The 26,294-nt window shown below is 40.9% G+C and overlaps 2 protein-coding genes across 6 annotated transcripts in view; both read left to right on the top strand.

The window, feature by feature from the left end:
• Positions 1-18,142, top strand: part of LOC112140376 (lamina-associated polypeptide 2, isoforms beta/delta/epsilon/gamma) — a 21,302-nt gene extending 3,160 nt beyond the window's left edge. The window contains exons 2-7 of one of the 3 annotated variants that reach the window (XM_024263316.2): positions 624-951; positions 11,705-11,816; positions 11,890-12,042; positions 13,342-13,445; positions 16,994-17,076; positions 17,414-18,142. In XM_024263316.2, the coding sequence (XP_024119084.1) occupies positions 712-951; positions 11,705-11,816; positions 11,890-12,042; positions 13,342-13,445; positions 16,994-17,076; positions 17,414-17,744 (1,023 nt within the window). In that variant the 5' untranslated portion in view covers positions 624-711 and the 3' untranslated portion in view covers positions 17,745-18,142. Of the gene's footprint in view, positions 1-620; positions 952-11,704; positions 11,817-11,889; positions 12,043-13,341; positions 13,446-16,993; positions 17,077-17,413 lie in introns of all 3 variants that reach the window. The other 2 variants (XM_024263315.2, XM_024263317.2) reach the window with 2 other exon arrangements.
• Positions 18,143-21,757: 3,615 nt separating this feature from the next.
• The window catches only part of slc25a3a (solute carrier family 25 member 3a), a 9,493-nt gene continuing 4,956 nt past the window's right edge, over positions 21,758-26,294 (top strand). The window contains exons 1-3 of one of the 3 annotated variants that reach the window (XM_024263311.2): positions 21,758-21,914; positions 22,330-22,503; positions 24,972-25,096. In XM_024263311.2, coding sequence (XP_024119079.1) covers positions 22,362-22,503; positions 24,972-25,096 — 267 coding nt within the window. In that variant the 5' untranslated portion in view covers positions 21,758-21,914; positions 22,330-22,361. Of the gene's footprint in view, positions 21,915-22,214; positions 22,234-22,329; positions 22,504-24,393; positions 24,519-24,971; positions 25,097-26,294 lie in introns of those variants that run through there. The other 2 variants (XM_024263312.2, XM_024263313.2) reach the window with 2 other exon arrangements.

The raw sequence follows: 26,294 nt of genomic DNA, 5'->3' as shown, positions 1-26,294 counted from the left end.
ATCATTAACATTGGAAACATTGTTCTGATTCTCCTGGAGGAAGTTTCAGTTTGACCACTAGGTGGCGATCACGTTATAGAAGTACACTTTATTCAAGAAGAATAAGCAAACAATGAGCCAAAATATGTGATTTAGATCACAAATGGTAACTTTAAAATGATTTACTTATAAAAGTTTACAAAATTCATACCTGTGAGTTTATAAAGAGGCTAATTTAGTCAGTTTATGTCAACTGAGTTGACAATGGAAATTCCATAAAACATTAGCATCAAGCTAGAGTTTAGCTTTATGTGCGAAATCAATTTGTATTTTTATGAATCGATTATTGATCTGTTGAGATTAAATCAATTGATCAATTTTATCAACCTAGTCCTATTAAATAATACACTTAGAAATGCAAAGTAATGCCTATATTTAATTTTTTGGTTAATTAATGCTTAATTATGTAGAAACTAACAACTAAACAAACCTTTATAATAAAGTGTTACCAAATTATAATGTCTTTATTAAACAGTTAATGGATGAACTAACGCTAATAAAGTGTCCTTTATCTTAAAGTGTTAAAGTTTACAATGTACTCTTCGCTTTTCTTCTTCACGGGTTTTTCCTGTAACCTCCAGCAGGAGGCGCCGCTGAGCCGCGCCCCTCCCCCTCGCCCCTCCCGCCTCCACGAGCTTCTCCGGGCAGCGGTCTGTTCACGCGCACGCAGACATGCCGGAGTTCGTGGAGGACCCGTCCCTGCTGACGAAGGAGCGGCTGAAGAGCGAGCTGCTGGCCCACAGCGTGGAGCTGCCGAGCAGCTCCGCCACCAAGGACGTGTACGTGCAGCTGTACCTGCAAAACCTCACCGTCCGGAACCGCGGAGACGCCACACTGGACGCCTTCTCCAGCGACGAGGAGCCGCCGCCGGCGCCGCGCGGGGCGTCCAGTCGGACCCGCTCCTCGCCCCGGGTAAGTGTGATTGGACTCTAGACGCTTCCCGCACAGTTATCGGATCCCGCGAGTCCGCCCCCCCAAAAGTGAGGCTCTTTACATTCTTCTTTCATTTATTTCCCCCGGATAAAGTTTGTTTTGGGACGGAGCACAAAGCGCGGCAGCAGCGTGGTTCACAGGGGGGTCACGCTCTCTGCGGCTGCCCGCAAATGTGCCGGTAAAACCCCGCGAGAAGCGTTTAAAGCCTCGTTTCAACGACGGTTTGTTCCCCCCAAAACTGCACGGCTGTAAACAAAGCGCCGTCCCGCCCCCCCAAAGTCAGCTGACAGCCCAGTCTCCTCATTGTTAGTGACGTCACAGGAGGGGAGAAATTTAAAAAACGCACTAAAGCTGGCTTCCGGTTCGACGGTTAAAGGAGATGTCAAGGGGAAGTCAGACTTTCACAATAAACGTCTTTCAAAAAACAAATCAAACTGGGTGTTTATATGACTTGTAATACAAAAACACACAATAAAAATGTTTCTAATTATTAAAAACCCCGGGAAAGTTTCTTTCATGTTTTCTGACACCTGAAAATTTAAATTGTTGGTGGGTGGAGCAAAGTAAATCCAGGGCCCGCCCATCCACGTGATGCTGTCAGGCTGGTTGACTTGGACTGTAGAAAAAGTTGAGATAAAGAATATGAGTAGAAGTCTGTTACACATTTACAAATTATGTTTGTTCAAAGGATAAATAAATGTATTGAAGGCTAAGCTTCTTTTTAAATATTAGATAAACTATGACCTCAGTACCTCTAGTAGTAATCAAGGTTAATCACTTTATACTTTTACTGTACAGTACTGTACTTGCTTCTGACTACCACTGACAATCGTATTCCTCTTTTACCAAAGTACATTTTATCCCTCCATCCACTTTTTTTAAATGGGTATTTAAGTTTTTTACATGTTATTATGGCATTTTTCTAATGATTGAGGAAATATTTTAAGAACATTCAGATTAAAATTGCATTTCTGAGTATTGATGAATTTCTAATAAACTCCTGCCGCTCTGCAGAAACTATGTTTAAGAAAACGACATGGGTTTTTTAAATTCTGTCTAAAAACATAATTAAAAAATGTTTGAAGAGAACCCCATAGGAACCCTGATCTTTATTGCATCCCTCCAGTTCTGAATCTGGCAGAACATGTGTCAAAAATAAGGCCCGGGGGCCGAATCCGGCCCTCCAGATCTTATTATTTTATTGTTATTAATGACCCGATGTTATCTTGTGCTTTTTTCTAACTTCTATAATTTTGACAAAATATATTTTTATAGAGAGTAAAACATTTAAAGTTATTTAAGGTTTAAGTTGATTTATTCTGGAATAATATTCCTGTCTTTTTATTATTCATAATTATGTTATAAAGTTACAGTTTTAAGTTTTAACAATTGGCATTCAGCTAGGTTTTTGGACTATTTTGGCATTTACTAAGATTTGTTTGAGTTAGCTAACATTTCAGCTACATGCTAGCAGTTTTGGCTAATTTAGACTTTTTTCCGTTTTTAGGCTATTTTGAAGTTTTGCTATTTTTTTCAGCTACATAATAGCTATATTGGATAACCCCTTTTTTTGTTTGTTTGTTTTTTAGGCTAATTTGGCATTTAGCTAATATTTTAGCTGGCTGTCAGCAGCATTTTCAACTATCAGCTTCAGCGTTTTTAGCTATCCGTTTCAGCATCTTCTTCATCCAAATTCAGCTTACAGCATTCACACTACCATTATCACAGTTATTGCTTTATATCTAGTTCATAATTATGATAAAAAGTTATGTTTTTAAAGTTTTAAAAATGTAGTTCTAGAGTGTTCAATAAATGTTTATCCTGTTCGACCTAAGGTGTGTTTTGGATTTTGGCCCCTTGTGCGATTGAGTTTGACCCCTGTGGTAGAGTGTACCCTTGACCCTGGTTGGGTTCATCAGTTCTCTTCTGCAGTAGTTCCGACCGTATGGCGTTCATGATCCTGTTTACAGGAGCTGGTCTACAGTAAGATTTTCTCTTTGTGATCTCTTCCTCGTTAATCCACCTGCAGGGTGGGGCTGGCTGGTTGGCTCTCAATCATACACTTCCAGCAGTCGCTCCTGGACATTTTTGTGACATAATTAAGATTAGGCTCCGATAACAAACCTGTAGTGAGGGAGGAATGTGTGGTGCCGCTCGAGTCTTGTACATATTTGCACAGTGACTCCGCCCACATTTTTATGGACTGTCTGTACTGTTTATGAATGTTCTTTAAAAGGAAACCAGAGTGAGCTGGGGGCCAGATCTGCAGCTCTGATCAGAATCTACAGCAAGGGGCGGGGTTTGTCGTCTTTCAGATCTGTGCCGTCCACCTTCTTCGTGTCACTTTAGCACTCAAAGAATTGAGTAAGAGTAAATGTGAAGAACCTTATGTCCATTTACTTCATTCTATATCTGGCTCCTGAACAGTGCAGACACATCTCTGCTTTCTCCTGCTCTACCGTCTGCTTTTCATACTTCTATTATTCTATTTTTTCTTTTTAATAATAACAAAACATTTTGACAATTTGGAAAAATGTCTTAGCTCTTAAACGTTTTAGATTTTAGAAAACTTCCATAGATAGACTTTATTAGCGCAGTGCCTCAGCTTTATTCAGAGAACGTCCACAAACATCTCCAGAGGATCAGAACTCTGTAAGTCTCCCGCAAGTAATTGAGAAACAAACTGATTAAATGCCACCTGACCCTGAAACCCGCTCTATCACACATCAGTGAGTCGTCAACAGTTAAAAACCGTCAGAGGCTCTGAAGAACTGATTTTCTGGAGATGCTTTGGTGTGATCCAGATGTTTCTCAGTGGTCCCTACTACCGTTGGGAGGAAATGAGAGAAATAGGAGGTTGTGGGTTCTGAACAAACACTTTAAAGTCCCTCTCCAGTAGAGCTGCCACAATTAGTCGACTAATCGACTATTAAAATCGTCGACAACTAATTTAATAGTCGATTAGTCGTTACTTCATATTATATGGAGTCAGAGTGTAGTCAAGTTGGCATTATTCAATCTATTTTGGATAGTTTAGCTAATATTTCAGCTACATGCTAGCTATTTTGGCTGATTTAGTATTTATTCTATTTTTTTGATAATTTGGATTTCACCTAATATTTACGCTGCATGCTAACCTATTTGGCTAATTTAGGCCTTTTTTGTTTTTTAGGCTAATTTAGAGTTTAGCTAATATTTCAGCTGCATGCTATTTTGGCTGTTTTTGTTGTTGTTGTTGTTTTGTTTTTATTTAGGCCATTTTGAAGTTTAGCCAATGATTCAGCTATATGCTAGCTGTTTTGGCTTTTTTTTTTTTTTTTTAGTTCTTAGGCTAATTTGGCATTTAACTAATATTTTAGCTGGCCTTTACCTTCAGTGATTTTAGCTATACATTTCTGCATCTTCAGCTATCAGCACTAGCATCTCCAACAGTCAAATTCAGCTTACAGCATTCACACTAGTGTTATTGTAGGTAATGCTATATATCTAGTTTTTAGTTAGTTTAAAACTAATGATGGTTAAGATGTGTGCTTTGCATCCAGTTTTCACATGACCCGATTAGTCGACTAATTGGAAAAAATAATGGGGGATTAGTCGACTGTTAAAATAATCGTTTGTGGCAGCACTACTCTCCAATCATATTCTGATCTATTTTCAAAGCCTTTCTAATTTAAAAAAAGCTTCCGTTCTAGCACATAGTTTCTGCAGAGCGGCCAGTGTTCATTAGAAACAAGTGGGACCTTTGGTGCTTAGGTAAGCCACCACTGATATCCCAACATTCCTTTGTTCACACCCTCTCCCGCTAGCTTACCAACCCCTCACAACCCAATCTAACATTAGCAGTCCAACAAAAATGGTGAGGATTATTGGAGCTATCCAGCAGTAGAGTTCAGATCCAGATTCCAGCTCAGATGAGGAAAACAAAGACGTTCATGGATCTATTTTTCTGTAAGTGGATTTATCTGAATGGAGTGGAGCTGGAAGCTTGTAGCCCATGCACTTCAGATGTTGAGTTACATCTGAGAACTGTTTTAAACAGTGTTTCTTTTTCTGGCCCTGATCTATCATGATTTGACTAAAGAAATACTCAGAAACACAATTTTAATCTTAAATTATTTCATACATGTCCTCCTCCATAAAAAAGCCAAAATAATGTGTATAAAACACAATTTTCTTTGGAGTGGGTCTTTAAAACAGATTTGATAATCTCATGTTGCTTTTTTTTCCAGTAATTTTAACTTGTCTGATATCTGACCACTAGATCACGTTTCCATGGAGCATTTTTTCCACCCCTCTAAGATAGTTTTTAGGTCCACTGAATTCAACTGAAACTCTTGAGCCCAAACACCTGTCCACACTTCCGTCCTGATTCAGGAGAATCTGGGGTCTTCTTGGGGTCTTCTTTGACACAAAGAACAGCTGCTTTAGATTATCTTGAGAAAACTTAAACATAGTTTGGTAGTAGATGAACTTCAAGTTCACAACTGCAATGATTTGTTCTGAAGTTGTGTGAAACCTACTCTCACTCAAAGACACACGGAAACTGTCCTAGACAACAACACAGGTTTTGTTTTTTTTGCCTTAAAATGTCAAAATCACAATTTAAAAAAACACCTACAATGCTTTAAAAATGGTTTTAAGTTAGTCTTTGACATCAGATTGTGTTGATTTGTTTGTCTGAATTTCACTGCAGAACTTGGCTGGCTATTGACATTGTTGCACTTGAGAAGGCAGGAGAAAAGCTCAATGGAGATAGTCTAGAAAATTGGAGCAAAATCATCATGAAAGCAATCTTCACTCTGATTGTAATCACTCTAAAATTGGTCTTCGGAGCTACAACTCTGAGCTAAACAAGGTTAGACAAGTCTTCTTTAGCCAACGTTAGCAGCAGCAGTAACAATCATTTTTAGTTTTGGTTTGTTTAACCTGCAGATGCTCTCACTGGGTCAGAACAAGCACACTGTTTCATATCACATATGCAGATGACACTCTGCTTTTCATACCTTTCTCACCAAATCACCATGTTCTGTCAGACACTCTTCTGGTTCTTAGAGCAGTAAAACTCCCAGATTCAGTTAAGATTACAGACAGAAGTCTGAAATCAAAGAGTTGAGAGTTTATTTCCAGAGGATAAAAGAGATCAACTAAATCAGCTTTTCAACTGTGTATTTAAACTAGATTTAGAGAAGCTGATTTACACCTTTTGTCTCCTGCTGGATGGAGTCTCCAAAAGACTGAAGCTCATTCTGAACACCAGGAGAACTGAGAAGCTCACCTCTGTTCTCACTGGGTACCAGTTAAACATAAACCAAGACCGGTATTAAGGATAGTTGACCTCAGGAAGGACCTGGACAAAATACCTAGCAAGGTACTCAGAGCCTCCTCTGACCAACTGACTGAAGTTTTCATCACATCCTTAAATCAGTCCCTATCACGGTGCATCATCCCAGCCTGTCTCAAAACCTTCATTCCTGTTCCCCAAGAGACAGAAGTGAGCAGTCTCAGTGACTACGTTCATCTTGCACTGATGCCTGTGGTCATGAAGTGTGTCGAAAGATTGGTTTCTCAACACGTCAGGGCCTGTCTTCCACCCAATCTGGACTCCTCCCAGGACAAACTGATTCATAGGTGATGCAATAACCATAGCCCTCCACACTGTATTGAGTTACCTGGAGCATCGGGAAACCTTCATGAGGTTACTAACTGGGACTTGCGCCGTCAACCACATTGTTCTCTAGATCCTGGTGCAGAAACTTCTTCGTAAGGACGCCTGCTCATTCGCCTGCTCATAGTTTAAGGACTTTCTGACTTATGACCCACAACTCGTCAATTTCAACTCCTAAAGAACCTGATTCAGGAAAAAAGAAGAAACCTAAGGGATGTCTACATGAAGGAGAGATCCTATCCCCGGAATGGACAAGCGATTTACCATTACTATTAAAGAAGAATTGGCTTATTAGCTCTATAACTACGTATTTGACTAGAGTTCATTCAGGTACCGCTGGGGGACGGGTGGGGACGAGGTCCACAGCCAAGAACGGGGGGGACAGATGATCCACCAGGAATCATTCCCACTCAGCACTGGTTCACCACAGGATTGTCCACTGAGTCTTCTCCTTTTCTCTATTTACATTACACTCTTTGCACTCAAACCAATGTCTCAGACATTGTCATAAAGTTTGTGGACGACACAATCATGGTCTGGCTAATCTCATGGGGTTCTAATGAAGAAATCAACAGATTCGAAGAATAATTTCCCACTGAACACCGCAAAAATGAATGACTTGAAGAAGAAAAGTCCCTTTCGGCATCAAGAGGTACTTCAAGTAAAAGGTCCAATCCATACGGTTCCTGTGTGTGTAGTTCTCAGGTGATCTCTCCTGGATTGGTAAACTACAGTGAGAATAAGGAACGGCCACCAAGGACGACTTCTTAGCCATGGAAACAACCTTGAAGAGAACCTTGAGAAGGTTTGGCCCATAACTCAGAGGTGAACTCCTGCCGCTCTGCAGAATTTATGTCCCAGAAAATGACAGAAGTTTTTTTATTTTGGCTTGAAACGGCATCATCATGGTTAAAAGACAGCTGGGATGGCTTGGATCAAAAGATGATCGGACTCTGACTTTAAAGCCTTGCTTCAACTGAGCAGTCTGGTCCGGTATTTTGAGCGTTTTCATTGTAAAATGTACCCATTAAACAGAACCAACCCGTACCTCTTGGGACCCCCATCAGTTGTAGATCCATTGAAAAGTGAAACGGAATGGTTGGGGCGAAGCCGATGTAGTGATGATGACATTAGAAAGCTCTTTTTTAAGCCAACGCTTCTGTTTGTAAGCATTCAGGGCTTGTTTGGTTTCTTGTGTACTCTTTTGGTCACAAGTCTATATTGAAAATGGCCTGGTCTGCGGTGGAACTGCAAACGCTCCTTGTCATCTTTGGGAACGGTGTGATGCAGGGTGAGCTACCAGCACGCTAGCAGTCTACACCACACGTGTTGTGAAAACAAACCGCTCAGTGGAAGCGAGGCTCAACTGAGTGGAAATGCTCGCCAGAATTAACAGGACCGTAAGTAGTGTGGCTTTGTATGGAAGAAGGATGCTAGTCTAATAGAGTTATGTCCTAAATCAAGACTGGAGACCTTATGACCTTGTCATATCTGAATATTGAGTTGTGTCCTCAAGTTGTGTTTCTGCAGGAAGGAAGTGGAAGCCAAAGGGCGGACAGTGCTACAGGCTCAGTTGGTGCTCAGACAGATGTTGTCGGACAGGTATGATGGGGAAGTGCTGTGTTTGGTTTAAAGCCATCTCAACAGTTATGTTGCAGAACATCTGCAGCTGATAAGAGAAAGATGGTTGTAGATACAATTGAGAAGCAAAAAGGAGGTTTTCAGGTGTGTAAAAGCAGATGACACGAGGTCAGTAGATGAAAAGTTAAGGGATGTGGAGTAATAAACGCTCTTGTAAAGATGTATGATAGATGAAGGCTGGTGAAATAAAATGATTGTCATGACCCCCAGAATTGGAATGGAGGAGTCTTTTGTCTATGGTTCCCGGTGCAAAAACACAAGATAGAGTGTAGTTTTCAGAACATAGTGTGTGTATTTCATTGAGTTTATAGTCCCTAAAGAACTCTGTTGAACAGTGGTGTCAAACTCAATCGCACAAGGGGCCAAAATCCAAAACACACCTTAGGTCGCGGGCCGAACAGGATAAACATTAATTGAAGACTATAAAACTAAATTTTAAAACTTTAAAACTGTAACTTTTTAAACATACTTATGAACTAGATATACACCATTACCTGCAATAATCCCAGTGTGAATGCTGTAAACTGAATTTGGCTGCTGAAGATTCTGAAATTAATAGCTGAAAACACTGAAGCTGATAGCCAGCTAAAATATTAACTATATGCCAAATTATCCTAAAAAACTATAAAAAAATATTTAAACTTAGGTTAGCCAAAATGGCTAGCATGTAGATAAAAAAATAGCTAAACTTTAAGACCCAATCCAAATTCTCCCCTTCTCCCTCTCCCTTAGCCCTCCCCCTTCGTTCATCCCTCCGTGTTTGCTCCAAACGGAGGGTGATGTGGACTTTGGACCCCTCTGTTTAGAGTGTGAAACTTAAAAAAATAATAATTCTAGACAAGACTTTGACTTCAACTGCCACTCCAAATCAAGGGAGTGGGCTAAGGGAGAGGGAGAAGGGGAGTATTCGGATCGGGCCAAAATATCCTAAAACCTGTAAAAAAGCTTAAAACTGTAACTTTTTTACAGGTTTATGAATAATAAATACAGGAATATTATTCCAGAATAAATCAAATTAAACCTTAAATAACTTTCTATATTTTACTGTCCATCAAAATATATTTTGTCAGAATTATGCAAGTTAGGAATAAGCGCATTAATAACAATAAAATGACCTGGAGGGCCTGATAGAATTACCCGGAGGACTTTGACACATGTGCTGTAGACAGCTGAGTGTGGATGGAGATCTGTGGTGGATGGGCCTCACAGGCTGTGTGCCAGAAGTTTCAGTGGATTCAGAGGAATGATGGCGTTTGGGTGTTTCAAAGAAGTTCAAAGGTAAAGACATTCTTTTGACGCGACATGTGAAAGGATAATGGAAGGGTTTGAAAAGTTGGCCTCACGCAGGATTGCTAGCTATGTATCTGTGCTAACGTCACTAGTTCATCCGTCTGTAACTTCTTACTGTTGACGGTCCTGAAGGCTCAGAGGACAAACTGGTTCAGTTCAAGGGGGGAACAGAGTGGACCCCCCCTGCTGACCACATAAATAGGTGATGGAGCTCTCACAGATAAAAACACACCCCCATGGCTCCATCCAAGAGTGAAAATGAGTTCAGTTGTAGTATGCTGGCACGGTTTGTGTGTTCCGGGGACTCTGGAGCGCTCACATGTTTGAGATTCCGTTCTGCAGGTGTGGGAGTTGATCCAGACGACGTTCCTGACATTCCTGAGATGGTTGTCTCTAAAGCATCATCTCTGCTTGGACAGCAGCAGATTTTACATGAAGACTCCAGACTCAGGAAAAGGGCATTCCATTTTGGCCAGCCCCCACCCTTCTGATGCCAGTAAACTCAAAGCCAAACAGGAAGTACCAACTTCCAGGGGTGTTCTTTTTGATTTAATCAGCTGTTCTGATTTTTTAGCTCAAATGTGTCCATTTATTTGCAGCCTTAAAGATTATTGTCCGGTGTTTCAGCCTGAAATCATCTTTTAGCTTTTTTAATATTAGCCATCAGAGAGAAGCCGTCTCCAGGTACGTTTGTGAGGACCACAGCAGATGTGGCCGGTTTACTTTAGCTATGAAATTCAGCATCACCAGAGAAGCTCTCCTACTGTAGAAACATCTCAGTCACTGATGCTGGAAAGCTTCTCCTTCAAACTGAGGAAGATTCAAGATGTTAACTCCAGCTTCAATGCTGGAGAAAGCAGTGTTTTTAGTCACTAATGCTAGGGCTGAGTCTCATCAATAATTTCCAGAATCGATTCCATTCAGATTCTTTTAATTCTTTCAATTCAGTTTTGAGTTACAGGTGTACGCTTACCATTTGTTTAGAAATGCATTAATAATAAATGTTTTAAAGACATTCATCCTAATCTGGTATAGTTCATATACTGTAAATGTATTAGTGAAATGATAATGAGATTGTTCATACCATAAAGCGTTACATGGATTCTCAAATGGAGGAGCTTCAACAATTCTTCTGCTTCTCCTAAAGGCCGTTTCAGTTTGGCCAGTAGGTGGCGATCACGCTGTAGCATTGCACCTTATTCCAAAAGAAGAAAGTACGAGAAAAAACCTGTGCTTTAGACCACAAATGGTTACTTTAAAAACATTTCCTTTAAAGAGTTTATAAAATTAATACCTGTGAGTTTATAAAGATCTTTATTTAGTCAGTAAAGTATGTTTATGTCGACTGAGCGTTAGCATTAGCCGTCCTATGGGAAATTCCATTATAAGTGAGCATCAAGCTAGCAGCAGACGTTAGCATTATTCATAAGATCAATTTGTACTTTTATGGATCGATTATTGATCTATTAATCTTAGATCGATTAATCTATTTTATCAGCTGATTCTATTGCTCTAATGAAAAGCACAAGAAAAGCTCATCGAGCCGCTTCGTTTCGGTATCGTGTTAACAATACAAACATCACATTAAATCAAAGAACATAAACACTGGAGCTCCAGTGTTAAAGGGTTACATTAATCTACCCTCAGGTGGACAGTTTCTTTTTAGGTGGTCAAACCTACTAAATCAGATTCAGATCAAATTCATATTTCCTCCACACCCTCTACACCTGGAAGGGCTTTGTGAAAACAGCTGGAATACCAGCAGAGGTCTTCTGGCACAACCCGGTTCCGGTTCCTAAATGGGTTCAGAAACAGGTAGAATGAATATTTGCTGCCTCTGGTTTTCATTTTCAACGTGAGGCCTGGAGACCGTTCAGTTCAAGGATGGTTTCGGGGCCTGACTCAAGAATTCCAGCTTTTCCGGTTCTTTCCCTTCTGTGGGAAAAAGAGAAAATAAAATTGGTGATAGGATGGGTGTGTTTAATGCCAGGAAGTGCCTGTGCAGCCCCCCCCCACTATCCAAACATGAACTATGAATGTTGGGAATGTGAGTCCAGCCCTGGAAAGGGATGTCGGATCACCAATGTGATTTCACGTGTCAGTCAGCTGAACTTCCAATGACCTTTTCTCTCACAGAAATCTACCAAGAGGGCGGAGAAGGCGGAGCAGCTTGACATCGCAGCGCTCTCCAATGAGCGCCTGAGGGAGGAGCTGCTCAAACACGGCGTGGACGCGGGCCCCATCCTGGGTGAGGCTGCCGCTGTCGCTTTAGGCCGCAAACCTCTGGTGCATGACCTCTGACCTCAGAGCTCTCATTTAAGGTGCTCCTTTTGCTGGTCTTGTTCCAGCCTCCACTCGTAAACCTAATGAGAAGAAGCTTCAGAAGCTGCTGGAGAACGGCGCTTCACCGCCGCCGGCAGACTCGCAGGTCAACGGAGACTCTGAGCCCGGCGTCTACAGCGACGAGGAGGAGGGTAAGGAGCCTGAGGCTCTGAAAGGAGAGCTGACTGAAGATCAGCCGTCAGGTTCAAGTGCCCTCCCCACTCAGAGATGATCATGTGACCTGTGAGGATAAAAAAATGACTTAAAATATTGTTTTTGAAAAATATCTTTCTTATGGTGGATTCTCAACGAACGCGGCAGGCACGTCAAATTCCCCTCTGCCGCCTGACAAATTTACTGCGGAGCAACCGCCAAAGAACTTCATTGACCGCAACAGAGGAAAACATGGATGATGTTGAGCAAGTAGCTTAGCTCTATATGTTTTGGAAAGTGCCGGCAAGCACGTTGCCACGTCTAGATTCACCATAGATTGGGGGAGTCAAACTCAATCGCACAGGGGGCCAAAATCCAAAACACATCTTAGGGCCGAACAGGATAAACATTTATTGAACAAAATAAAACTACATTTTTAAAACTTTAAAGCTTAACTTTTTAAAATAATTATGAATAAAAACAGGAGGAATATAATTCCAGAATAAATCAACTTAAACCTTAAATAATATTTTCCGGTCCATAAAAATTCATTTCTTTACTTTTATGTCATTTTATATGAAAAATTACATTTATAAATATCCCAAAATACTTTAATCTCCATTAAATATATCCTGTAATTTATAAAAATATGAACATGCTGCTGAACAAAACAAACAAACCTAGAAATAAGAATTAACATGAGACACGTGTGCTCTCGTACCCTCCTAACTCCTGGAGTCTCACTAAGACGTTACTGAGGAAAAAATGTTGGTTTGTAGTTTTTGAACCACGGTTTAGAGTGGCGAGGTCGTTCCCCTGTCGCTCACACATTTCTTATTGGTATATTGTGAAATGAATCGTTGGCTCAAGCTGAACAGGATACTAGGAATATGGGCGTGGTTAACACAGAGCTCTGTTGCCACTGAAATCCAAAATTTACTTGTGCCAGTTCATCTAGAATGTACATAGATCTGTAACCACAAAATAGAATGGTACTATAGAGATAAAACCAACAGAAAAGTTTTTTGTTTTTCCCAACAACCTGTCGTGTGCTGCTCTGACCGGGGTGGCAGGGGAAGAGGGGGGCAGACATTAACTGCAGCTTTACCTCATCCAAACACTCCACTCAGAAATCCTTGAACTACTGTCAGGTAGATTTGGAAGTCATCTGCATACACTGAAACTTGGAGATAACTGATCCACAGAGCAGCAGCTGCAGCTCTTTCTGCTGAAGGTCGGGCTTTCTTCAGGTTTATAAATCATCTGTGTGAATTCAGCACCAAATTTCTGTTCTACAGAGCTGCCTGCAGAACCAGAGCCAGAACCAGATCCAGAACCAGAGCCATCTCCGGTGACGGAGCGACAGTTGAGAAGCCGAACTCGCAGAAGCCAGCAGCAGACGGTAGGAGAGCCTTTCTCTACCGTCATGTGAGAGCGAGCAGCTGATCCGTTGGAAAACAATTCTACTCCTCTGTTTCTGCGTGACGGCGTCTGGGAAAGATCCGTCCTTCTCCTGGTTTTCCTGCAGTAAACTGAAGTGATGGAGGAAAAAACATCTTTGTCAGATAAATAGAGATGAAACTGTTTGTGTGTGGGTGATATTTCATGTTGGAGTAACACTTCAGCTCCATGATGTTGTTTCTGACCTGCTAGCACACTCAGCAGTAGAAGTGTTGGAGCTTCCTGCTGTACTCAGGCCTGACTCAAAGCACATGATGGGGATTAGCTGCAGGCAGACCCCACCCTGCTCTGTATGCAGTCAGGACAGCCCATGGGGTTTCACTTTGAGTTTTCCACCTCCTACCCCTTAAGACGGGCCTGCTCAGAGGCCCCCTCATGTTCTGAGTGTGAACAGCTCCCTCTGCTGGCGGAGCTAAAGCCTGTATTATGAATTAATACAGAAATGATTCATTCTTCAGTTCTCAACTGAGATCAGTTTACTTCAAGATCAGATCAGCCATTTACGGATGGGGCATTTCTGACCCAGTGAAGAGTGAAGACGGTGTAACATAAAGAAATCAAAGACCCCAGTCCAGAGTGCAGTGCAGCTTTTAATGAGCTATTGGGTACAAAACAGGAAAGGGTTATCAGATGTCAGTAAAGACTGCTCTATCAGTGCACATCACAAAAACTCTGTCTAAAGGTCTAAAGTCTCTAACAGTCCTCTGACACACTAAAGCTGCATTCACACCGATTCATACAACGGAGGCAGACAGTTTTAATGTTAACTCATTGGCGTGACACAAGGCAATCTGAAGTCCTACGGCGCAATTTGAGTGACGGGTGCGAATTGTGCAGCGCCAATCAGGAACTCAGCTTTGAGCATGTGACGTTTTCAGTGACTCGATCAGCAGGTGGAATATTGATCCAAAGCGAGGGTTTTTTTCGCATTACCTTTGATTATGCTAGAGTGAATGCTGTAAGATGAATTTGGCCGCTAAGGATGTTGAAAATGATAGCTGAAATCACTGAAACTAATAGCTTAAATCACTGAAACTAATAGCTGAAAACGCTGAAGGGCTGATAGCTGAAATCGCTGAAGCTGATAGCTGTAATCACTGAAACTAATAGCTGAAATCGCTGAAGCTGATAGCTGAAATCTCTGAAGCTGATAGCTGAAATCGCTGAAGCTGATAGCTGAAAACGTTGAAGCTGATAGCTGAAATCACTGAAACTAATAGCTGAAATCATTGAAGCTGATAGCTGAAAATGCTGAAACTAATAGCTGAAAACGCTGAACCTGATAGCTGAAATCACTGAAACTAATAGCTGAAAACGCTGAAGCTGATAGCTGAAATCGCTGAAGCTGATAGCTGAAAACGGTGAAGCTGATAGCTGAAAACGCTGAAGCTAATAGCTGAAATCGCTGAAGCTGATAGCTGAAAACGCTGAAGCTGATAGCTGAAAACGCTGAAACTAATAGCTGAAATCACTGAAACTAATAGCTGTAATCACTGAAACTAATAGCTGAAAACGCTGAAGCTGATAGCTGAAAAACGCTCAAGCTGATAGCCGAAAACGCTGAAACTAATAGCTGAAATCACTTAAACTAATAGCTGTAATCACTGAAACTAATAGCTGAAAACGCTGAAGCTGATAGCTGTAATCGCTGAAACTAATAGCTGAAATCACTTAAGCTAATTGAAAACGCTGAAGCTGATAGCTGAAATCGCTGAAGCTGATAGCTGAAATTGCTGAAGCTGATAGCTGAAAACGCTGAAACTAATATCTGAAATCACTGAAGCTTATTGAAAACGCTGATAGCTGAAATCGCTGAAGCTAATAGCTGAAAACGCTGAAACTACTAGCTAAAACGCTGAACCTGATAGCTGTAATCACTGAAACTAATAGCTGAAAACGCTGAAGCTGATAGCTGAAAATGCTGAAGCTGATAGCTGAAATCGCTGAAGCTGATAGCTGAAATTGCTGATAGCTGAAAACGCTGAAACTAATATCTGAAATCCCTGAAGCTAATTGAAAACGCTAAAGCTGATAGCTGAAAACGCTGAAGCTGATGGCTGAAATTGCTAAAGCTGATAGCTGAAAACGCTGAAGCTGATAGCTGAAATCGCTGAAGCTGATATCTGAAATCTCTAAAGCTAATATCTGAAATCGCTGAAACTAATAGCTGAAAACGCTGAAGCTGATAGCTGTAATCACTGAAACTGATAGCTGAAATCTCTGAAGCTGATAGCTGAAATCGCTGAAGCTGATAGCTGAAAACGTTGAAGCTGATAGCTGAAATCACTGAAACTAATAGCTGAAATCATTGAAGCTGATAGCTGAAAATGCTGAAACTAATAGCTGAAAACGCTGAACCTGATAGCTGAAATCACTGAAACTAATAGCTGAAAACGCTGAAGCTGATAGTTGAAATCGCTGAAGCTGATAGCTGAAAACGGTGAAGCTGATAGCTGAAAACGCTGAAGCTAATAGCTGAAATCGCTGAAGCTGATAGCTGAAAACGCTGAAGCTGATAGCTGAAATCACTGAAACTAATAGCTGAAAACGCTGAAACTAATTGAAAACGCTGAAGATGATAGCTGAAATCGCTGAAGCTGAGAGCTGAAGACACTGGAGTTTTTAACTGAAAACGCTGAATTCGATAGCCAGCTAAAATATTAGCTAATATTAGCTTTGCATCAGTGATTTGGCAGAGAGTTTTTACACCTTCCTGACACAACCCTGTATTTGAAAGACACAGGGGAACCCAGTTAGGCAGTAGCGTCGAGCGTCTTGTCCAAGAACCCAAATTGGATTAAGCCCAATGCACGCCCCGGGGGTTGAACCCAGGTTTCCTGCGTGGCAGCCTCTTCACTCAGCCTGCTGAGCTATCCAGCAGCCAAAACAGCTAGCATCTGAAAAAATAGCTAAACTCTAAACCAGCCTAAAAAACTTTTTAAAAAAAAGCCTAAACTAGCCAAAACAACTGGCATGTAGCTGAAATATTAGATTAACTCCAAAATTGCCTAAAAAGTCTTAGTAAATGTCAAAATAGTCCAAAAAGCTAGAAGAATGACAGTTTTTAAAACTTTAAAACTGTAATTTTTAACATAACTATGAATTATAAAAAGGCAGGAATATTATTCCAGAATAAATCAGCTTAAACCTTAAATAACTTTTTAATATTTTACTCTATAAAAATATATTTTGTCAAAATGAAAATTAGAGATAAGCACAAGATAACATTGGGCCATTAATAACAATAAAATCAAATGATCTGGGGCCTCATGTTCTCCTTGCCTAGAAATTCTCATGTTGAAACTTCAGCCTGTATGAAGATGATCTGATGTTCTGCTGAGTCTGCAGGTTCTGTCACAGTGGAGATTTTTCCTCGTTTCTATGGACAGGTGTCTTCTGTCATTTGAAGCAGAATCTGCTTGAGTCCAGAGTCCAATGGCTTGCCCCCTGCTGGATGAGTTGTCATGGCTGGTTCTTGTCTCTCTGCAGGTCCAGAAACCCAAAACCAGCAGCCAAAGTCCAAAGAAGGAGCAGGGGTTTCTGAATGATCTGAACAGTCCCTCAGAGATGCTGTAAGTCCTACCACTCTGTCCAGAGCTTTAGAGACACCTGCCCCCATCCCCAAATCCTCGGTGTGAATCCTTGGCTCACACCGGAGACATTGGGGTGGACGGCTGCAGCACTGACTGCCGTTCAAAGCTTATAAAGATCTCACTGGCAAATAAAAGTAGTTGTTGAAGAAGAAAATGCCGTTCCGATTATTGCTTTTTCATTTCATTTAAGAGACAAGTAATGCAGGTACATGGTGAAAATGAAAAAGCATTTCCAGTATTGACTTTTATTTTGAATTATGAGTCTTAAACGCCCCCATAGTGCAGGAAATAGTGTTCTGTTGTGTATTTCTTGCAGTGCCACCTGCCGGCTGCCCATTCGAGGAGCAGGCGGACGTCCGGTGACCTCCAGCGCCCTGTTGACCGACGATACTGCCCTCCAGCCTCCCAGAGACTCCAAGACCAACTCCTCCTCCTCAGAGCAACGCACCACCACCACCACTGTCAGCAGCCAGTCGCCTTCCTCCACCAAGCCCTCGACTGTGACCCCCCCTGCAGGTCAGGTCAGAGCGGTGCGGCGCTCCATGTCCGTGTGGATAAAGCTGTGTCTGCTCGGCGTGGTCTTGGGGTTCCTGTTCCTGGTGTACCAGAACATGGAGGCCAACATCGTCGCCCCATTCTTAGACTGAGACTCCGCCGCCAGCCCCCAGCACAGAAGCTCCTCAGTCTGATGTGAACGTGCTCTTCTATGCTCTTACCTCTCGTGTCGGTGCTTTTGTTTCCTCGTGTCTAAGCAGTTTCCAGTGACAGAAACCACGTGGGCATTTCAGCTAGACCGAGGACCCACCGGTGCCGCTCGGTCCAGCATGAATCTGGACTCCAGCTGACATCACAGCCGCTGAGACTTCTACTTTCTTAGTGTCTTAGATTTTTTTTACCCTCAGCTGTCATTGTTGAAGTCTGTGAGACAAACGGAGAAGTTTCTTTTTTTAATACAGGACTTTTGTACTGTGTTTTTTTTAATAAAAATGTTTGTATTCGTCTTAACTTTCTGCTCGTCTTCAACTCAATAAACCTTCTTAATGTGTGTGACGGGGGTTTTCATGCAGCCGAGCTCTACGTCTGGATGGAGGAGTCAACCCCCCAGGAACCAGCAGTTCTGTCTGAGCCTCAGTCCTCCATCCTGATCAATGACTCATCGGATTCTCCACGTCGAGCTTTATGGAGTCCAGGCCATTAGAATAGAGATGGACGACACCAAGTTATCGGGTTCCAACGAAATGAGGTCGATTCAATCGTCATTTTTCTGTGACATCACAAGCAGTGATTGGTCCAAGACATCGAACATTTGAGGTGGGGCCAGCAGGCACCACATGATCTTGTTGAGGCATCTGATTGGCCAGTTTGTGATAACGAAAACATGTCATGAAAAAAACAAAAGGTTTAGCAAGAACATGTTTAAGAAATTACTTGAAATCTAGTTTACGCAACACGTGTGGGGTACCTCAAGGTTCAGTTTAGGGCCCAAAATAGTTTCTCCTTTATATAAATGACATTACCAGCATATCCAAGTTATTAAAATGTATATTATTAGCTTAACTCCAAAATGGACCAAAATAAACTGAATAAAAGCCTAAATTGGTCAAAAGATATAGCATGTAAATATTAGCCTAGATCCAAAACAGCCTAAAAAACTTTTTGTAAAAAAAAGCGTAAATTGGCCAAAACAGCTAGGATGTTGCTGGAATCCCTGAAGCTGATAGCTGAAAACGCTGAAGTTCATAGCCAGCTAAAATATTAGCTAAATGGCAAATTAGCCTAAAAAACAACAACAAATTTGGTTAGCCAAAACAGCTAGCATTTAGCTGGAAAATGGCTCTAAAAATGCATAAAAAAACTGAAAAAGGCCTAAATTAGTCAAAACAGATGCCATGTAAATATTAGCTTAACTACAAAACAACCTAAACAACTTTTTTAAAAATCCTAAATTAGCCAAAACAGTTAGCATATTATAAAATATTAGTTAAACTCTAAGACAGCCTAAATAAATCTTAGCAAATGCCAAAATAGTCCAGAAAGCTATCATAATGATCATTTTTAAAAATGTAAAACAGAAACTTTTCAACATAACTTTAAACATAATTATGAATAATACAAAGGCATGAATATTATTCCAGAATAAATTGACTTAAACCTTAAATAACTTTCAATATTTTACTCTCCATGAAAATATATTATGTCAAATAGAAATGAGCACAAGATAACATCAGGCCATTAATAACAATAAAATAAAATGATCTGGAGGGCCGGATAGAATTATTATATTATTTGCGGATGACAAAACTTTTACAAGCAGAATTAGAAAAGTATGGTTTGACGTGAATAAATTATCTTTAAACTGAAAAATCATATTTTATGTTTTTAAGTGATAAAAAATAAAAACGGTAATGTTTCTGTAAGCATAGGTGGTACTAGCATATAAAAGGTAAATTAAATTGCGTTCTTGGGTGTAATAATCGATGAGACTTTTTCAAGGAAGTTAATTGGTAGTGTAAAAACAAAAATAGCCAAAAATTGTATACAAGCTGAAATGGTCCCTAAACCAGAATGCATTACATTTGTTTTATAACTCTCTGACTCCTCCACACCTTCAGTACTGCAAAGAAATGTAGGGCACTACGTATAAAGCTTATTTAATTTCAATCTTAACATTACAAAAGAAGGCAATAAGAATTGTCACAGGAAGTAAATATAGAGACCTATCAGGACCAGTATTGAGTCGCCTGAAAATATACTTTTAGTGACTATGATTGATTATAATAAGATAGGATAGTCCTTTATTTGTCAAACAGTGTGGAGATTTCAGGGTTACGGCAGCATTACAGAAAAAAATTGACAATTTACATATTTACAAAGAGCACAAAGTTACAGTGCGGAGATAAAAAATACAAAAAAGAAGAAGCAACTGCACTGTGGATATGATTAATGTTACAGAAATAAAAATAATATTCTTAAACTTAAGTACAAGGCACACAGGTCGTGGTTACTCCTTGATTTACAGATTATTAAAATATTATATAAAGCACATGATGTGTCTATATATATTACTTAATAATTAATATTATTTAAAAATATATTTATATATATATATTTAAAGTAAGCCCTTCCTACACATACACATTTTTAGAGTAAAAGTTTTGACATCGGCTGTACACTTACCAGAAGGCTGAAGAACCCTCAGCTGAACCAGTGTAGCCAGTTATCTCACATTTATTCTACTTCATAACACGTCACTCTAAATCATGTTCTGTCTTGCTTTTTCGGTTTCAAATGAATTTTGTCATAGTACGCATATAAAACACCAACGAGGCCTATAGTGACTTTTTATTCACAAAACAAACCATAAAACATGAAAGAACCGGATAAGGAAGGAGTCTGCTTTTGTGTTACTTTGAGGAGTCGCATCTTTTTACAGCGTGTCAACAAAAACTGATTGATGGAAATGTCAAATGTGGGTCAAAATCTGGTAACCCTAGATCAGGAGTGAGCAAACTTTTAGACTTGTGGGCCACGAAGGGTTCTAAAATTTGACAGCTTTTTTTTTTAGCTAATATTTCAGCTACATGCAAACTATTTTGGCTAATTTACTCCTTTATCAGTTTTTTGGGGGCTCTATTGAACTTTAGCTAATATTTCAGGTACATGCTTGTTGTTTTAGCTAATTAAGAATTTTTTCTTTGAGTTTTTTCGGCTAATTTGATACTATACAGCTATCAACTTCAGCGTTTTCCTCTATCAGATTCTTCTATCAGTGTTTTTAACTATCAATTTAACCATCTTCAGCTATTACTCTATCACAGGTAATGCTATATATATAAATAGTTTTTAAAATGTTTTAGTGTCAGTTTTTTACCTAAGTGTTAGCACCACCCTCACCTGTGCACATGTTCTCCAGTTGTCAGTCCAAACAGCAGCATGCTGTGTTCAGGGTCATCCTGGTCGTGATGTTCATACCTGGGTGGCTACTATCATCAGCACAGGTAAGCAGCTCCATCCATTTTATTACTGGCTCCTACAATCCTTACATAGACTGATATGATACATACGAATCCCTTCTGTTAATATTTATTTGTCTTTTAACTCGTGGTAAGTAAAATTTCCTATTTTATACTGACTGCACACCATTTATTTATCTTTTTGTAAGGCTGCTCCTGAAAATGTTCTAGTTGATAGTTTAAGTTAGAGTTTATTAGGTGTATATGGCGCCTTAAAATGACCTCGGTCAATTAAGGCAGACACTGCACATGAATAAAAAGAGCTAAAATGTTAATTTGTATCAATTCCAGATAAAAAAATAATAATGATAAATTACATTAAAACCAATTATTAAATATATACATTTTTGCCAATTATGTTTTGTCCATAAAGTTTAAAAAATAGTTTTACACTGACCCTTTAAAAAGAGTGACGTCACATGTGTGAAGGTTAACCAAATGTATGGAAATAAAGGTGGTTCTCGCTATCTTTAGAATGTCTGTATTGTTAATAAGTTATAAGTTTTACGTGAGATTTAGATTTATTAATAAAGACGTTGATAAAGAAAGCAGACCTTTTCTTAGTAAATAACCTTCCAACGTCCTCCCAGGCTCCGCCCACATTCCCTCGTTCTCCGCTGTGATTGGAGGGATGAAGCTGATTGACAGCTCCTCGCCGTTCTGTCATTGAGCAGAGCGGTGCGCAGTCCCGCCCACAGCTAGTCGTGACGTCAAAGTAGGACGAATTGATTTAGCGCGAGGTCGTCTAGTCTCTCGAATAGCCGGTGTCAGCGCAGCGGCGGCGCCATCTTAGACACGGACAGAGTGAGTGCTTTTAACAGCGTTAAACGTGTCCGTTCGGGTGTAAACTGGGTTGTATGCGAAGTGTGTTTGTGTCATGATGCGAAAAATGTCAGTGACGAGGCCCGTTGACCTCTAATTCTGTGGGGGCAGAGGTGGCCATTGGTTGAGCTAGCCTAGCTTCTGAGTTAGCATCTGCAGGAAAGGCGAACACTTGAAGGGACAGGGCCCAATTTACATCTGACCTTTACTTCTATGGTACCTTAAATGGTATATTTTTGTGATTAAAGATTATAAGTGATTAACTAGACACGACTTAAAACAAGCTCGACTCCACGTGACGGTATTACCACGTCGTGCCTTTCCGTCGCAGTTCGGTTTTCTTCGTCTGACGGAGGCACGCTAGCTCCGGCTAACTCTGACTTGTTGATCGTTGCAGCAGCGTAGCTCCGCCGGCGGCAGGACACCACCATGTACCCGACCTCACTGACGCAGATGGCGCGGGCCAACCCGTTCAGCGCGCCGCTCTTCTCCCTGCAGAAGGTGGAGGAGCCCCGACAGAGCCATCCGGGACAGAGGAGCCGCACGCTGGCAGCAGCCGCCGCCGTAGACGGTAACGTTTCGTCCTGCTAGCGTTAGCCACATTAGCTGTGTAGCTCAGATCAATAATGTTGCGGGGTTGTCTTCTATCTGGTTGCCTGTGGATAACGTTGGGGGGTCTGAACGCAGACGGACTCGTCTGTGACCCCGATTAGGAGCCTTAGATTCAGGCTGCAGTGAGTCCGGGCCTGCGGGCCTACTACAGCGGCTGCTGTGGAGGACAAGAGAAGGGCAAAGCTGTGTCCTCTCTGACGCGGAACCAGCAAACCCTCTTCCAGGTTTCATTTACTACTTCTGAAGTAGTTATTACCCCGCAGGAATGTAGGGGTAGGTCTCAGTTGGAGTTGTTTGCAGATGACACCAGGAACCTGAAGGTCGCTGATCCTCCAGATCAGGGGTGCACTGAACGTTTTTGGGCTATTTGAGACGAGCCACAAAAGATCTACATATAGATATGAATATATTTATCTTTATATGTAAGTATATGACTAAAATGGGAAAATTCAGTGGATTGATCTGATATTTATCACTTTCCAATGGTATAAAAATCCTTCAGATTGCTCTAATAATAGGAAGGTTGTTACATTTTTGATGATAACAAGTAGGATGTAATTTTTTTCCTGGTTGAACAGCAAAACAGTAAAATTATTAGTGTTTAAAGTTTCACAAGTTTCAAATCACTTGTCTATTCCACAAAAGGGAGGTATTGCAAATCTAGTCAAAAGAATTACAAGAATTAAATCACAAATTTGGTATAAAATTAATATTTATTTCCATATTATCAAATAATAATACATTAATCTGCTTCTGTATGCCTGTAGACATCGGTTCCTGCCAATCAGCTTGCTAAATTCGATCACATGACTTCATGTTCCAGCGTTTGGACACAGGTTTAAAAACCAACAAAAAAAACATATCTGCTAATTGTTATTTTCTTATGAAATTTGCCAGACATGGAGAATACAATGACAGTAATCGACTAGCAGAAAAATTAGAGTACAGCTAACTTATCTTAAAAAACTGTCGAGTGGTTTTATGAAACCACTTGCACTGCACAGATTGAAAAAAATTCCACAAGCAGGTTAAAGAGAAAATTCTGGATTGTAATATCACTAGAAGTGCTTGCATGTGTATTACCCACCGATCTAGTTGTGCTCATTCTAAGAAGGAGAGAACGCTGCAGCCTCGTGTCCAGGTCAAACTGCTGGTCTGGTAGAAAGTTCTGGTGCCTAACGTACACATACCTCCGGTGCTTTTTATTTTTTATGCAGTGAAGTCATGTTATTTAACTATTTGTACAATATTTTCAGTCTAAAATGTATATTTAAATACTATTATTTCAAAGGCTACACAGTAAAAGTACATAAATCTTTCTGAGCTGACGTGTAGAAAAAGGATATACTAGTCAAGGTCTGGAATTATGCACTAAAGTCACTTGATTCAACTTCAAAGGTACTAACTTCTACTACATTTTCACTCCAAACTGCTATATTTGTATATTAACCCACTAGGATCCGATGACTCGGATCCCCGGGCAGGAACTCTGGACCCGGCATCAGGCGCCGTGGCAGGACGGTTGGATCAGACTCTGTAATGCTTCCAATCAAGGAGGCACGCAGGCGGCTAGGGAACGGCCCGGGCCTCAGTAAAGGCAGAATCCGGATTCTTCTTTCTCCCTACCCCTACATTTAGCCCTCCAAACGGAAAGTTCTGGCAAAATAGTGGCTGTGTCCAAATTATTTCTTCAATGATTCTTGGAAAAAATGTTTTTCCTTTTCTGTATATTTATTTTTGATGGTTCGTGATCTACCCACATGTCCTTCACGATCCAATCTGTTGATTGCGATCGACATATTGAGGCCCCCCCTCCAGATCTGACCCGGTGTGGCCTTTGTCTCTTCAGAAGGGGACAGTTGTGAGTTCGGCTCTCAGAAGTATTTGGTCCTGTGTGGCTTTGGTGGCATTCTCAGCTGTGGCACCACGCACACGGCCGTCGTGCCCCTCGATCTGGTCAAATGCAGAATGCAGGTCTGTCTCTGCACCCCCCCGTCTGTCAGTCACCTACCATTGCATGAAGGTGCATCAGATCCCCTCTGGTGATGATTTACCCCATGTTGGTTGCAGTGATCATAACTCCATGCATGACCGACCATCAGTGCTCCCATGTGTTCATTGTGACATCACAGCTGTTAGGAGGCTGATGGTCAACGATGTTCAGGAAAAATCTGAATCAACAGAAATGATTGAGATGAAATCCTGCTGATTTGTTCTGAAATGACTCCTGCAGGATTCTGTTCAGATCACCGTCTCCGACTGATTTCCAGCCTCCGGATCAAACATCAGCATGTTTTTGGTGCAGTCGCCCATGGAAGCGCTCGTCTGGCGGTGGCGGCGCTTCCATCGGCGGCTCCGCTCTGTGATTGTTGTCCTGTGCTACACGTCACCCTGCATGTTGCATGTGTGTTCCTCCTTCTGCCACAGAGGAAGTCAGCTGCGAGTTTGGCTCCTCAAAGTACTACGCCCTGTGTGGCTTTGGTGGCATCCTGAGCTGCGGCCTCACGCACACCGCAGTGGTGCCCCTCGACCTGGTCAAGTGCAGACTGCAGGTGTGTATGTAGACCAGTGCTCCTTCAGCGAGTGTGAGGAGAAATGCTGACCTGCACAGACCAGACAGAAGTCAACAGAAATGAAGTTCCTGTTGATGATCACGAGGACCAGCCCTCTAGGTCAGGGGTCTGCAACCTTCAACCCTCCAAGAGCCATCTGGTTCTATTTTTCACTGACAACGTCTCAGCAGGAGCCACATAGTCTGACTTCATCATTTAAATCATCTGGGTTTTATTTAAGTAAATCAAAGTAAATAACCCACCCCCCCAAAAAAAAAATATGGAACAGTTTATAACGTTCTTCCCTTAAAAATAAAAGACGCCCCATGGCATAGAATCATCTCAGTGCAGTTTAGTAGGTAGTGTGATGTCAGTAGTGAGTAAACTATGCCTCTTGTGTTACTGTTTGTGGGACATTTCAGACAGAAATTTGTAAATCTCAATAATAAAATAAAATCAGAACCACATTTTTTGAATGAAGGTGAACTTAAAATCTTTAAATTTGTTCAAAAATAGAAAATCTGATGCACCTTTAAGTACAAATCTTGTTTGTATTTCCTGACCTTAAATTGGTTTTCTTTGATACACACGCACAAAACTCTCAATGTGTTAGGTTGACTTCCCTGTTGGAGCATTATCTGTAATGTATGTGCATTATGGGTAATGTAGTCAGAGTGAAACTACGCTCACATTGCCGGTTCTAATGAAAAGTAAAATAATATTAATTAATAAAAAAGCATGATTTTAATAATAAACAAGCAGGAATATTATTCCAGAATAAATCAACTTAAAGGGCTAGTAATGGGGTTGTGGGTCATTTTCGGTGTTAACTGTATTTCGCCTTATATTTACCATTTCCAAATGTTTTGGCGTGTTTTGAGCAAGAAATATTGAAATAAAACTGCATTTTTGAGGCCAAATTTGGCAAACCTGTCTCTTCCGGGTCAAAAGCTCCGTTTTGGTCACGTGGTGCGTGTGACGTCAGAAGGGTCAACATAGCAAGATGGCTTCTCCTTAGCGTGTCGGAGCTAGCGATAGCAGCGATATTTCCAGGTCCACAATTCTGTCTTCAGACTCAGATTGTGGAAACATTTGTTCTGAAAGTGACGCTGATTCAGAGGCGCCGGGTGTTAGTGGTTTGAGGACTGTAAAGCCCTATCAATTTGAGCCGGCAGCGCAGAAAGTAGGAGCTCACTAT

Source organism: Oryzias melastigma, unplaced genomic scaffold (genome assembly GCF_002922805.2).
Source record: "Oryzias melastigma strain HK-1 unplaced genomic scaffold, ASM292280v2 sc00308, whole genome shotgun sequence".
In the NCBI taxonomy this organism is placed as follows: Eukaryota; Metazoa; Chordata; class Actinopteri; order Beloniformes; family Adrianichthyidae; genus Oryzias; species Oryzias melastigma.
This window is presented reverse-complemented; position numbering and strand designations above follow the sequence as displayed.